Source organism: Phacochoerus africanus, chromosome 4 (genome assembly GCF_016906955.1).
Source record: "Phacochoerus africanus isolate WHEZ1 chromosome 4, ROS_Pafr_v1, whole genome shotgun sequence".
NCBI lineage: Eukaryota > Metazoa > Chordata > Mammalia > Artiodactyla > Suidae > Phacochoerus > Phacochoerus africanus.
In genome coordinates, this window is record NC_062547.1 from 144,548,644 (window position 1) to 144,562,644 (window position 14,001).

The window sequence follows — 14,001 nt, forward strand, 5'->3', positions numbered from 1 at the left end:
AAACATATTCATTAAACGTATTCCTATCCCAAATATGACCATTGCAGCTGACACAAAACCATAGGGTAGAGTTTTGCCTTCATTACTTATTTGCGCATGTCAATGTTGATTGGCTAAGAGAACGTAAGTATTTTTTTTTTTTAATAACATGTAAAATGTAACTGTCTCGTGCCTCACTTTGGGGTTCTAGCCTTTTGGCATTCTGGAGCAACATTCCATAGTGAATCTGCCGCAAAAACACCCACAAAAGTCTCTCATAGCGTTTCTAGATGAAGTGACTAATAATGAGCTGCTGTGAAGACGCAAGTGGAAGCACAGGTACTTGCAGATGCGGGGTCAGTTGCCTGTGTCTTAGACTCGTCTTCAGATGCTCTTGATGAGGGCGAGTCACTGAAAAGGACGTCTCTTGGTTTGTCCTAGACGTTTGCAGTCGCACGTGGCTAGTTGTGACTGTGTAACCTCAGTTGGATCCTGCCCCTTCAAAAGGAGAAAGAATGAACATTTCAGGTGAAATTCCTGCAGGACCCTTTTAAAAGGGAACCTTAAGTTGGAGGGAAGGCTGTTCTTGCCTGTGATCTTTGATTCTGAGAAACGTAATGCAGTCTGGCAGCCTCTGGCCTGCCATGTAGAGAGACCACGTTTTCGTTCAGCTGACGAGTGTGTATCCTTTTATTCCAGAATGCTTCCAGGACCCCTCATGATGTACCAGTTTCAAAGGAGTTTCATCAAAGCTGCAAGTAAGTTTTCTTTTCATCACAGTTTGACGGGAAAGAGACTCGATTTTTCTAGTTCAAAAAACAGTCCGTATCCCAAAATAAAGTATTACCTAACCCCTCTTATTCCGGGTATAAACTACTCACATATATGCTCCTGAAACTGTCGCAGAATCGAAGTGAAACCAAGTCAGCTTGCTAAGGCCCTCCTTACCCCGTCGAAAGTCCAGTGGAGGGGAGAAGCTTGGGAAGTGAGTTTTGGGTTGGGGAGGGGGGAGAGGGGAGAAAAGCAAGTTTGCCTTTTTTCTCATTTGGATTATTGAGGTTCTAACTCCCTGGGTTTTTTTTCCCAGCCTGGAGTAGCATTTTTCGGAATGAATCAGACTTTGCACATTACCTAAATTGAGCATTGGATGTGTTTCTCTGAATACGGCCCCATTTATATAACGTCTCAGCCCGCTTTTGCCATGATGGCTTGCGTTTACAGCTTCCCATCATTCCTCGGCTTCATCATCCGAGTCCCTAGCGTCAGATTACTGGTGTTAAACTACATGGGGATTAGGTGCAAACCACCCTAAGGGTACTGGAATCAGTCTACGTGGGGCTGGCCCCCTGTAAGGGGCAGCAGGGTTCTCTCTCAGATTTAAATCTGGCCTGAATCCCCACCCTGCTATTGTATCAATAGCCTGTGCCTCTCCCTGCCCCCTTGAGGCTTTCAGTGTTTGTTTACCTGGGTAGTTCCCACTGGCCTAATTTAGTCGTAGCTAATGTTCTGGGGGCCTTGTCTACTGGTCCTGGTCCCCGGAAAACGGGGGGAGGGGGGTGCGGGGAGACATGGCAGAAGGCTGGAAGTGAAGGGAGTGTTTATGTGTTGCTTTCTCAGAGAAATTCCAACCCCCTAGCAACCATTCTCTAATGAAACCTCACCTCAGTCTTATAAATAGGTGTGTCTGCTTCCCACAGACACAAAGCCATGTGCCCACGTTCAACCAGGAGCATGGGACCATCCATGACTGAGGTTCCAGAAAGGTTGGCAGCAAGAATTTCCTATTCCATCTGCCATTCCTTTCTCCTCCCCGGGCTGCTTGTCCCACACGACTTGAGAAGAACTCCGTTCCCTTGGATTCCTTGGATGCCGTCACGGGTGTTAGTTTGATATTGGAGGCCCCTGCAATAGTGTTCATGCACAGTTTGTTTATCGCTGGACGAGGGCAGCAAGTTCCTTCCTTCCTTGAAGCGAAGCCGTCGCTCGGGGGAGCCAGCTGCTCCCGAGTTCGTTCCTGCTGTGCGTGTGCAGGTCACTGGCTCCATTTCATCACGTCATCTTTTTGGCTTGAATTTCTGGATGGGCTTTTTTAAATGAACTCCGTTACAGAAAGCACCCTTAAAAGCCCTTCCAGATCTGGTCGTCCTGTTCCTGAGTGCTCAGAACAGGGTCTTGGTCCTTTGAGAAACCCTCAGCCTGTGGGGTCCAGCCTTTGGTTTCCGTCGATGTTTTGTCGTAAACTGATGCAGCTGTGACACTGATCACCTGTCTCCCCCCCCCCCCCCCCAACCCTTCCTTGCAGAGCTGGAGAACCAGGAGTCTCGGGTCTCTGAAATCCACAGCCTTGTCCATCGGCTCCCAGAGAAAAATCGGCAGATGTTACAGATGCTCATGAACCACTTGGCAAAGTAGGTTTCAGGTGGCTTGCTGGCCTTTTTCTCACCCCCCAGCAAGCTCTTGTCTCAGTTCTAAAGCTGGTCTCGGCTCTGCTTAGGTTTCCTTCTCCCACTGTTGCATCAGGTGTGCTGGGGGCTTAGGGAAGAAACGCGTGAAGTGTTAACTGCAGTGGGAAACAGCCACAGGCGGCAGACGGGCTTTGCCAAAGAGGCCGGGGCGGCGCCCCTGCTGCCAGGCCACCAGAGTCTGCCAGGAAGTTTGTGTTCTTGCGATCATCTGGGGCCAATAGGCATGTGTCATCCATGATACCAGATCACCACGCACATTTTTCAGGAGTTAGATGTTCTTGTGATAATTCAGGACAAACAGGAATATGTTGTGGGTTTGCAGACCTTGGATTTGGAATAAAGAAGCCTGGATTCTCTTCTTAACAAGCCACTTACCTGGGCCTGGGCAAGCCACTGACCTCTCAATCCCTTCGTTTCTTTAACTGTCAAATATGCATAGTAGGCTCCCCTTTCTCTATAATGTCATTGATGTTTAAAGTTGCATGTGGAGCTCCCATTGTGGCTCAGCAGGTTAACTCTACATAATGTCCATGAGGATGCGGGTTCGATTCCTGACCTCGCTCAGTGGGTTAAGGATCCCTTGTTGCCATGACCTGTGGTGTAGTTCGCAGATGCAGCTCAGATCTGGCATTGCGGTGGCTGTGCTGCAGGCCAGCAGCTGTAGCTCCAATTCGACCCCTAGCCTGGAATCTTCCATATGCCGTAGGTGCAGCCTTAACAAAAAGGAAAAATAAAGTTGCATGTATTTAAAGCCCTTTAAAGGGTGGAGGCGTTGGCAGATGCCCACTTGCCCTCTGAATTGATCCCAGAAAATCAGTGGGGGCCTCATCTCACTGCTAGGAATATTTATCTTCTTGGAATGGTTTGGACTGTGTGTGTATTTCGTGGTGCTTGACCCTTTTGGATTAGCCTCATCCGTACCCCTTGTTGTATCAGCCACGACGTGTGGGTGGGTTCCCACCTTCTCTTAACTTGGAGGATGCTCTTGACTGCAGTCTAGAACATAAGAAAAGGCAGGCGCTGGCAGCTCGCTTACACTGTTCACCTCTCCGTTCTGTGGAACCGACGTGTCATAAATTCAGCCCTTACCCACCCTCGGTTCTCCCATTCAGTCATTTCTTTGGAGTAAGTTAAAACTCTGATGATGGAGATTATCACGGTTTATATTCGTCTTTCTGCCAAGCCCTTGCTGTTGTAGAGAGAGAGAGTACACAGGTTACCATAAAGAGTCCCACAGGTCTTCATTATGGAGGAACGAGGGTGTTGTGCATGTTGGCGAGAAGCAATTCGGCAGAATCGAGGGTTGCTCCATTAAGGTCACATTTTTTTTTCTTGCCACACCTAATCAGAACTGCATGTTCAGAAACAATTAAGCATAGCCAAGAACATGCAAGCTTGTAGGGAGACTCTGCCCCCAAAATGTCAAAGAATCCTGATGAAGTGTGTTTAAAATCATGGGAACTGGGATCCAAAAACTTGCTCCAGATGCTCTCACATGACAGCCTGGTGCTTCTCCTACCCGGCCCCGCCAGGCGTTTGTTAAACAGAAAAGCTGGTTTATGTCTTAGCTGCACACTTGAAGGCCTGCACCAAAGTAGAGGAAGTTCCAGGGACCCGTTCCAGCCAAGCATACATGGGGATACCCGGGATGGCTTTATGGCCCCTGGGTCTTAAGGTGGCCTCCAACCCTGCTGGGAGCAGCTAGAGAAGGGACAGCAACCAGCTGAAAGCAGTTGGGTTGTTCAGGACATGCAGTTGCTATGAGAACTTAATTGGGCTGAGAGAGACCCAGAGTCGGTGGTGACCCAGCAGAGCCAGACTGACTCTTCCCATTTTTAAAATGCCTTGATGGAAAGTCCCATTGTGGCTCAGCGGATTGAGAACCCAACTAGTGTCCCTGAGAATGCAGGTTCGATCCCTGCCCTTTCTCAGTGCGCTAAGGATCCCGTGTTGCCACAAGCTGTGGCGTAGGTGGCAGATGTGGTTCGGATCCGGCGTTGCTCTGGCTTAGGCCTCAGCTGCAGCTCTGACTCAGCCCCTGCCCAGGAACTTCTCAGGTGCAGCCTGGAAAGAAAGGGACAAAATAAAATAAAATGCCCTGAGGACTGTTACGAATCTTTAAAGAAATAGAAATAGACAATCCGGAACCCTAAGGGTGGATGCTGGACCCTGGAGCCTTCTCATCTCCTGGTGGATGGTTCACTCTTTCCCTCTGGTTCTCCCCTCTTGTCTCCCAACAGTCTTGTCCTCGTCCCTCGCCCAAGGAGAAGGACAACTGGAATATTCAAGTTCACGGTGTGACCTTGACTTTCTGCCTTCTAGCACATTTAAACCAATTTTGTTGCTGGAGTAACTTATTTTACAGCTTTGCTGGAGCATTGTGTCTTTACCTTTGATACTGAACCGTGGTTTGCTTTGGTGCTCTGAGGTTGCGTGGCATTCCTTCGGTCATGTCGTCATGAAGAAGGCCACGTGTAGACAGGCTCTCGTGGCTGTCACGTGAGTCGGTCAGCGCTCAGGTCAGAACCCACAGTCTCCTGTTCTCAGCCTGCTGTGTTCTTGGTCCCTGGAGCCTCTAGATTTAAAATGTCTTGGAGGCGACAAGTATAAATGAGTGCTGCTGCATCCAGGGAGGAGTGTTTATTTGGGTTTTGAAAGACTTTTTTGGCATCCAGAGGCGTTCTAAGATTCCTGTCTCTAATTCTCTCTCCTCATGTACAGCACTGTCCTATTTTAACACCAAGCAGGGAGGGAAAGGTGGCTTGGGACAAGGGGTTTGTCTGTTTCATTCCTGTTTTCTCGGGATCAGACTTAGCCGACGAGACGCCTGAGCCATTGTTCCCCTGGTCCCCTTACTTAATGGTCAGCTTCCTTCCCCAGTTTTGGTTTCAGGGCTGGTTCTGCGGGAAAACCTGGTGCTTGCTTCTCTCACTACCCACCGCGTGTGCCCGGTGTGTCTCAAGCCTCTCGTTCAAAAGGAAGGTATTTTGTGTATTTTTTTAAAGCACTATTTTGAAACACTTTCCAGAATTAATTTCCTTTAGCTGTGGAGGGGGAGACATTTTCTATTTAATCCCCAAGTAGAAATGCATGCAGAGGGGGGGAAAAAAGGCTTAGGGGGAAAGACTTAGAAACTCCAAACCTCCCCGCAAATGATTACCAGGGCGCATTCACATCGCAGCGCTCTTGGGTTTGTTTCAGACCTCAGAGAGAACAGAAAAATTATAGGCAACTGTGCACAGATTTTTGTGGTTCCAGCTTAAATCTACTATGATAATTAGATGTTTTCTGTTTCGATCCTGGAATCTAGTACACAGTCTGGAGTCACATGTGCCTCCAAGCATGGTCCCATCCACAGGGGTGCTCGTTGACAGTGACAGTGCTGTGCCCACCCTTAGTCTACACACGTGGCCTCGGCCTGGGCATTTGCAGTTCTGATTTGCTTCCCAGATAAATAGGCTACAGTCTTTTTTTTTTTTTTTTTAGTGTCTTTAGGGCCGCTCCTGTGGCATATGGAAGTTCCTAGGCTAGGGGTCGAATCAGAGCGACAGCTGCCGGCCTACACCACAGCCACAGCAATGTTGGACCCAAGTCACATCTGCGACCTACACCACAGCTCACGGCAACACCGGATCCTTAACCCACTGAGCGAGGCTGGGGATTGAACCCGCATCTTTATGGATAATAGTCGGGTTTGTTGCTGCTGCACACAAGGGGAACTCTAACAAGCAGTCTTTTGAGCACCACTGGCCTAGAGAATAGGCTATATTTAGGGATTTTCTAGGAGGAGGAAATGGTATATTAAGGGGCATGGGTTGGGATTTTGGAGGATATTAGGAATAGGGAAGAAGAAAAAGCAGTGAGTCCAAAAAGGAGATGTTTGTTTTCACAGTTAAATTACTAAAAACAAAACAAAACACCTGGTTTTGATTCCCTACGTCTTTACAGTTTGACTTTGCGTTCCATCGAGTGTTCAGCAAATGGCCGTGTTTTAAAGTCACACATAAACATTTTTAATAGTAAAGAAAATTGCCCCCCCAGCTGGTTGTGGGACCTTGTCAAAGTCACTCCAGCTCTTTGAGCCTGGTTTTCTGAGTTCCCTTCCAGTTTTGTGATGCTCTGTCTTCATCAGGTGGAAGGTGGGGGAGAGAACATCCCTACCTTAGAATATTGTCAAAGGAAATAGGAGTAGATGAGTAATAAAGGCTGATTTCCTGGTAGTTCCCTGATGTCTGCGTGTTATGATGACTCCGAGTCTGTTGTGTATCCCCACGCATACCAGTCGCGATGGCGCATCGTGACTTTATGACAGTGTTTGTGCCGCGCGGGAGGATGTCAGAGTTCTCTCCGTGTATCAGGAGTGGCCATTAAAAACACCTTTTCACAGCTGGCTTCCCAAAGCACGTACTGAGACATAAATCTTCATCTCTTTTCTTTTTTGGGAGCTGCTCTGCCTTTGTTGCTAGGGTGCTGTCAGCGAGGCGGAGCTCTTTTCTTGCTTCCCCAAGGAAGTCTGACGTCATTTTGGAGGTTTGGGTCTGCAAGACACAGAAAATCCAGTTCACAGTGGCTTAACCAGTAAGGGACTCTCTTATCTCATTACGCAAAACCACTCCTGGGGGTTGGTTACTTTCTTGGCTCTTGGGGTACTTGGGTTATTCCCGGAGTCCTGCTCACGCATGGTCCCCACTGTGTCAGCTGGCCCCCATCCGGGTCACAAGATGTTTCATTCATCTCTGTGCAGGCGTGGTTGTCCAGAGGCAGAAAGCATCACGGTTGACCCCAGAACAACATGGGTTTGAACCGTGTGGGTCCATGTGGACGTGGCTTTTTCCCCACTAAGGATGCATCATTTATGTGTGCAGCGCAGTGTGTGGTGGTGGAATCCATGGATGCAGAACCACGGATATGGAGGGCCGACTTTGTAGCCACATGAGGACTTCTGACTGTGCAGGAGTGCGGTGCCACAGAAACGGTTTCTTCTCCGAGTCTCTCTTTAAGAGATGTGATGATGCTTTGCTCAGACGGTCTCCAGTAGGCTTTCCATCACATCTTGTTGGTTCAAAGCCATCACCGAGGGAGTGGGACCAAAACGGGATTTTACCCCAAACAGGTTTTACCTGGGCCCATTTGGGGAGACTCGGATGCCAGCATAAAGCAGAGTGTGAGTAGCGGCCCACAGTGCCCCCTGCAAGTTATCTAGGGAAAATGACATGTAACAGAGAGTATCGTAAGGGTCTCCTGGCTGATCTTTGCATGGTGTGCAAACTCAATCCAGACATATGGGTTAAGAAGGCCAGTTTGCGAGGGGAGATGAGTACCCCTGCAGTGTCGGCACACAAACACTGAGATTCCAAGGTTTGGGAGGTGGAGTGTGAGAGAAATGAAGAGGGTAACATCAATTTCAGTCCCCTTATCGCTTGCTGATTCCCTGTTGTTCTTTTCATTACTGCAATGGCCCCATGTTTATGCGGATGACGTCACACGTTGTGACTTGCCAAAAAGGCCCGAACTCAGTAGATTTCGGGGGTCAGGAAGGAATAGTGTGGGGCAGGTGCTGGGTGTACAGGCGAGACCTTATGGAAACATGGAGACTCCATTGGCAAGCGTTATCAAGGCTTGAGCATCTAGCGGCTTGGCGTCTTCTTCCTGGGACGGGAGTTTGGGTACCTCCAGGCAGCCCTGCAAGGCAAGAGGGATGTATTCCCATCTCCTTAATGGTCTAGAAGCAGAGGGGACCTGGTTCATGCACAGATGCCCATGGCTGGGAAGCCCCGAGGAGGCGGGGCCCTGGCGTTTAACCAGCATTCCTGGGCATTCTCGAGAAAAGGCGCCCAGATCAAAGAGGATCCTTAGCATTCACATAGATCTTAGAGGCACTCTGCTGTTCCCCCCTTCTTCCGTGCCACGTCTGGGAGATAAGATTAACTTACTGAAGAGCCATCAAACACAGGAGAAGCACCGGTGATCTCCTCACCATCAGGACTGGGCCAAACAAAATAGCTGTGGAATTTTACAAAGCACATTTGAGAGAAAACAGTGCTTTGGCGATGCAGGCGTTCTGAGATGGAACACTCCTGTGAGCTTCGCTGGCAGCCCTCCCTCGGCCATACACCCTGGCTTCTGAACCTTTCTTCTCTCTAGTAACCGCTAGACACCCACTGCTGCCGGCACAGCCTTGCTTGGCACGGCGGGGGCCCCGGCGGTGTGGCCTGAGCCCTGCAGAGCCGCACCAACCACATTCACCGGTCCCACTTGGCTTCTGCCTCCCTGGTGCCTCCCCTGGGCTGCTGAGTTCTGGTGATGCTAACCCCTCACTGTCTCTGGGGTCCACCCACGCCTCCCCATGGCCACTTTCTCCCCCTAGTCCAAGCCGTCATCCTCTTCTTTCTTTCGGGGACTGCTGGCGAAGGCCTGTCCCCCAGCCTGCTCTCGCTGGTGGAGCTCTGGCGCCCATCCAGGCCGCAGAACGCATGCTTCGTAGCCGGGGAATTTGGAACGCTGCACATCTCAACATGTGATTCCCCTGCCAGAAAAAAACTTCAAAGGCAGCTTGCCCATGGCTCTGAAGATAAAACTCTGGATGTGGCCCCCAAGGCCTGATCTGGCCCCGGGCCCTTTCGGACACCGCAGCCACGCCTGTCACCCTCGCAATCCCGCTGCGTCCCCACGGCGGGGCGCACAGCACCCAGGAGCGTTTGTTGGGGAGAAACAGGAAGAGTCTTGTGACCAGCTCTCACCCATCCTCTTCCCTGCTCCGTCTTTTTTTTTTTTCCTCCCCTGCCTGGAATGGTCCCTCCCCAGCTTCTGCTGCCAAAAGCCTTCTCATTCGGGAGCCTCAGCTCAGACGCCACTGCCTCTGCAAGAATCCCTTCTGCCTCCAGTGCCCTCCCGCTTTCCTCAGCTCCCGCAGCCTTTGCGCTCCCTCTCGTTTAACACGGGTCACGTTCCACCTTGTGGGACAGTTTCCAGAGCGTGTACACTCTCATTTTGACTAGGTCGTGAGCTCCCGGGGTCTGTCTTCCTTTGTCTTTGCTTCTTACCCAGACGTCGCAAACCAGGGCCTCTGGCCAGAGCATCCCACACGTGTGTCCTCTTTGGTATTGCTGTCCCACACGTTGCTGTTTTTAAAATTGGGGCAGCTTTCTAATGTTTTTAACAGGGGTCGTCTTACTGGGGAAGAAAAAAAATCAGATCTCCTTGCTGACAGTTGGCTGGAACTGAGTAAAGGCCACACCCTGTCCCCCTAGGCAGACCTTCCTCGGGCTGCCTCGTTCCTAACCTTCCCTCTTGTGCCTGGCCCCGTTCTTTGCTGCCCACTACCTCCCTGGCTGCGGGTGGGCATTTGGCCATTCAGCCCTTGGCCTACCTGTCTGCCGAGCCTAAATGAGAGACTTGATACTTGGCGACCCCATCACGAACAAAGGAGGAACGGCCTGGGAAAATTATTCCTCTGATCAGTTCCGTTTTTCTCCTGAACGATTTACGATTTTTGATAGTTTGGAGGTCCCTGGAAGAAGTGAGTGATGCATGCTGCTTCCCAGGCTGTGTATATGTCTGGGGCTGGGAGGAGAGTGTATTTTTTGAGCACAAGAATGGGAGTCTCAAAGGACCTCCTCGAGCTATTTTTGGCAGCGCCAGAGGAAAATCTATTTAAAGGGACACTGCAGAGAGGACCAGCCCGTATTTTCAAGCGAACATGCAAGTGAGCACTTTAAACTAATGGAAATGCCGAAGACTTCAGAGCTCAGCCCTTCCTCAGCCTACTTGCCGGACTTTCCCCAGCTGGTTGAACCAGGACCCTCTGTCTTCGGTGGCCTGCCTGCCAGCGTTCAGGGTTCGGATAAGGAAGGGACACATGATCAGCCTAAAGTTTTTTTTTTGCTTTTAAAAAAAATCAACCAAAGTCCTGAATTCTAGGAACTGCATCTTTCACATCGTCAGAAGTGCCCATTCTGAAAGGGGAACTGCTGGGCGTCAAGCTGTTAACACTCCGCAGGCTCAGCGTTCCTTTGATACGGGTCTCGTGTTTGTTGTGAGTTGTTCCCTTTCTGTTTAGGTTAATTTTTTTCAGTGACCTTCCTGGGTTTTGATACACCTCTGAGACTTCCTCTTCTGAACCCCTGGGGTCACCCCTGGAGTTCCCTTTCGAATGCAGGGCGGAGCAAAGGCGAGAACACTCCTCCTTTCTGGGCGGCTGCCCCCCCCCCCCCCCCGCCCCCGTGGATTTCAGGGTCTGAACAGGACTTGCTCCTTCTTTGTCAACCCTTAGCAGAGCCAATTTCTTTCCCTCCCTCCTTTCTTTCTGTCATTCATTCATTCATTTCGGATTTCCAGCCCTCCCTCCTTTTCTCTTGGTGAGTGAGTGTGCCTAAAGGTGTTTCTGATCCGTTTATCTTTTTAAAAACCAGCTCTTCATTGCACCAGTCTTTTCTCTTTGTCTTTTTAGTCTCTCTTTCATTTGTTTCGCTCTTCGGAGCTAGATTTCCTGTGTGCTGGCTCCGGGGGTGGTTTCATTCAGTGTCTTTCTTTGCCTGAGCCTCAGCGACTAACTGATTCTCTCACACTGCTTCAAGCACCAAAGCCGTCTCCTGCTGCATCCTCCTTGCCCTGCATGGGGCATCTTATCCTGTGTGATACTTACTTTTTTACACCGACGGTTTTCTAACCATTTCGCAACTGCTGGGGCTCAAACACGGCCGCCGCACTGAGTCAACTGGCCGACTTCAGGGCAGTTGCAGTTCATCTGCAGGTGCTTCAAGGCACAGAGGTGAATAGAGAACCTTCTGGAGCCAGATGGTGCCTAGTTTTGCTCGTTTCTTCTGAAACCTTGCATGAATTATTTCACGTCTTTGTGCCAGAGTTTCCTGATCCAAAGAAGGGGCTGTAATAATCGTATCAGAAACGCTTAGATTAGCACCTCAGACTCTCTTGGCTTCTCCTGTGTGTATTTCAGCCACTGCTGTGGGGACCAGGTGCGTAACTTCCCACCTGTTTCCTGCAGGTGCAGCCTGGTAGCCGGTGGCTTCTTGCGCATAGCGTGTGCCCCCTGTTCTTACGGCCCACTTCAGGGAGGCCTGGCGCAAAGGGGCGTCCACACATGTACAACCCAGAAGCCAAACCCGAGGTTCAAAAAATCTCCAAGGGGAAACCTTTGAACGATGGGAGCTGGGAGCTGGGCATCCTGATTAGCCGTCATGAGGTGCCTCTGGGAAGATGGTTCCAGAAGATGGAGCACGTATCGGTGCTGGAACCAGGCGGGAGCTGGCTTCTACACCTCCTTCCTCCCGAGAGCTCTTAGTAGCGTAGCGTCACCTGAGCTCTCCTCCCAGCCTCTTCTCTGGGAAACCTTAAGACAACAGGAAGACCTACCCTCTTGTGAGGAGTTGTTGTGAGGATTAAGCTACTTCATCCATGAAGCTCTCGGCAGAGAGTCTGGCACGTAGCATCCCTTCCCCCGAGGTCAGGTTTTCCAATCCTGGGGAGAAATCAGGGGGTGGGAGAAGGAGGGTGCTGGCGCTGTGCCTTAAGGGGTGGGGGGAAGATGGAGAGATGCATTCTTACAGTGCGCTGGCGCTTTCTTTACACTCTGTTACTGGCAAGCAGAACCCTTAGGTCTGAAGGCCGAAAACACAGCACCCACAGCTCTTAGCTACTTGGGAGATCTGTGTGTGTGCATGTGTTTCTGTTTGTTTTCTTGTTTCTTTTTTTTGTTTTTTTTTTTGTTTTGTTTTTTGTTTTTTTTCTCTGCTTTTGTTTTCCGGACAGTTGTGTCTGCATTTGGCCCAGAAGGCTGAGCGTCCATCGACCTCTTCCTAGCAAAGGATGAGCTGGCACAGGGTCACCCAGGAGAAAGCCATTGATCTCTCCTTTCAGCTCACACCTCAGAGCCACCCTTACGGCTCCCTGTGAGGATTCGGAGCTCCCCATGACTCTGAGGCTCCGTGGCGCAGGGCACCTGTTGGAAAAAACAAGCCATGTGGGGCTGACTTCCACGGGAAAGTCGCCAGGCCTCACCCCACCCTCCCGCTTCTCGGTGTCAGATTTCATCGCAGAAGCGCCTCTCTTTGCTGCAGTTTAATAACTCTTAATTTCCTGGAGGAGGACAGCACGTTATATCATGAAGACGCATCTCAGTCTGCACAGTCTGGAAATTTCCACTCATCTTTGTGATCTTCGAAATGTTTCTCTTCGCGACAGAGCCTGACGCGTCTTCTTCCTTAGCCCGGGGTGGCTGCCTCTCGATGCCCGTGAAAGAGTATCACCCAGCGTGCGGAGGGTGCTGTCTGCTTGCCCTTGACCCCTCAGTGCCATCTTCCCGAGGGCTTCCCTCCTGAGTCACTGACATCTGTCATGAATGAGGAACCTGCACGCTGAGGAAAGTGGTGCATGTCTTGGTCTTGTTTCTGTCTTGGTAGATGTTTTGCCAGTTTAACTGAAGAGAGGGTTTGAAGAAATGGTAAGGCAGTTTGAATTGTGCGATCCGTTCTTTCTGCTTTCTCACCCGGATGGAAATGCTTTTCTTTAAGCGGCGTAGCGCACTGATCCAGGGTGTCCAGTTTGGTGCTGCGAGGCTCCATTCTTATTTCCTGGCTCTGTGCAGTAGGTGGTAGAGGAACCCAGCATGGTTGGCATGTTGGTCTCTTGCAAGCGGCTCTTCGTGTGCACTTGCAGGTGCATGGGGTCCGATGGGATAGGACCCCTCGTTCATTGAAGTCAGACTTTCAGTGAGAAAATGGGGTAACCCGGTAGCCGCAGAGGTCTTTGGTTGCGAGCAACAGATGTCAGCTATGGCTGATTTTATAAAAAGAAGGGGATTTATTGACAGTCTTCTGGGGGAAATTGAGAGCAGAGTTGAACCATCAGATCTGAACGCAGCCTCAAGGGCCCGCATGTGCCTTGTGTCCCCCTCTCTGGCCCGCCACCATTCACTCTCCTCTCCTAGGTGGTTGCCTCATCTTGCTTCCTGTTTCACTAAGAAAATAGATGTGACCAGAGACCATCCACAAGCCGCCGCACCTGTGCCCACGTGTTCACCGTCCCTCCGTGGGCGATAGAGGGACACTCAGTGCTCTTACCTAAAGGCAGCGCCCCTTCCCCAGGGCATGACGGCCACTCCCCAGTTGCATCCAGAAGGATTTGGCTCCAGCAGACCTGCCCTCTGTCTCCTCACACCGTTCATTCAGTTTTGGCCAAATCCTTCTCATCCGTGCACGTAGTCTCCGCAATCCTTTCCAAAGGCGGAACAACGCCAACAAAGCAAAAAGCCTTTCTGGATCTTGCTTTGCCCTTCCAGATGCCGTGCCGTTTGTGTGTGCGCCTCTCAGCAGAATGTCGCAGAGAGGTGTCTGCACGGCTGCGCGCAAATCCTCTGAGGAACCTGCACGTTCAGGATTTCCAACCGGACCCGCCGTTGCACTGAAATGCCTCCTGTTGGTGTTGCTAAGACAGTGTCAGAGTTCCCTGCTGCTTCTGAAGGATTTAGCCCAGTGGGTCCCTCACTCCTTCTTGAAATGCATTCTTTTTTTTTTTTTTTTCCCAGGGCTGCACCCGTGGC

At 50.6% G+C, this 14,001-nt stretch overlaps 1 protein-coding gene across 5 annotated transcripts in view; it reads left to right on the forward strand.

The window, feature by feature from the left end:
- ARHGAP26 (Rho GTPase activating protein 26) overlaps positions 1-14,001 on the forward strand; it is a 459,207-nt gene that overhangs the window by 289,878 nt on the left and 155,328 nt on the right. For all 5 annotated transcript variants that reach the window (XM_047778926.1, XM_047778927.1, XM_047778929.1 and 2 more), the window contains exons 16-17: positions 679-737; positions 2,282-2,387. In XM_047778926.1, the coding sequence (XP_047634882.1) occupies positions 679-737; positions 2,282-2,387 (165 nt within the window). The remainder of the gene's footprint in view (positions 1-678; positions 738-2,281; positions 2,388-14,001) is intronic.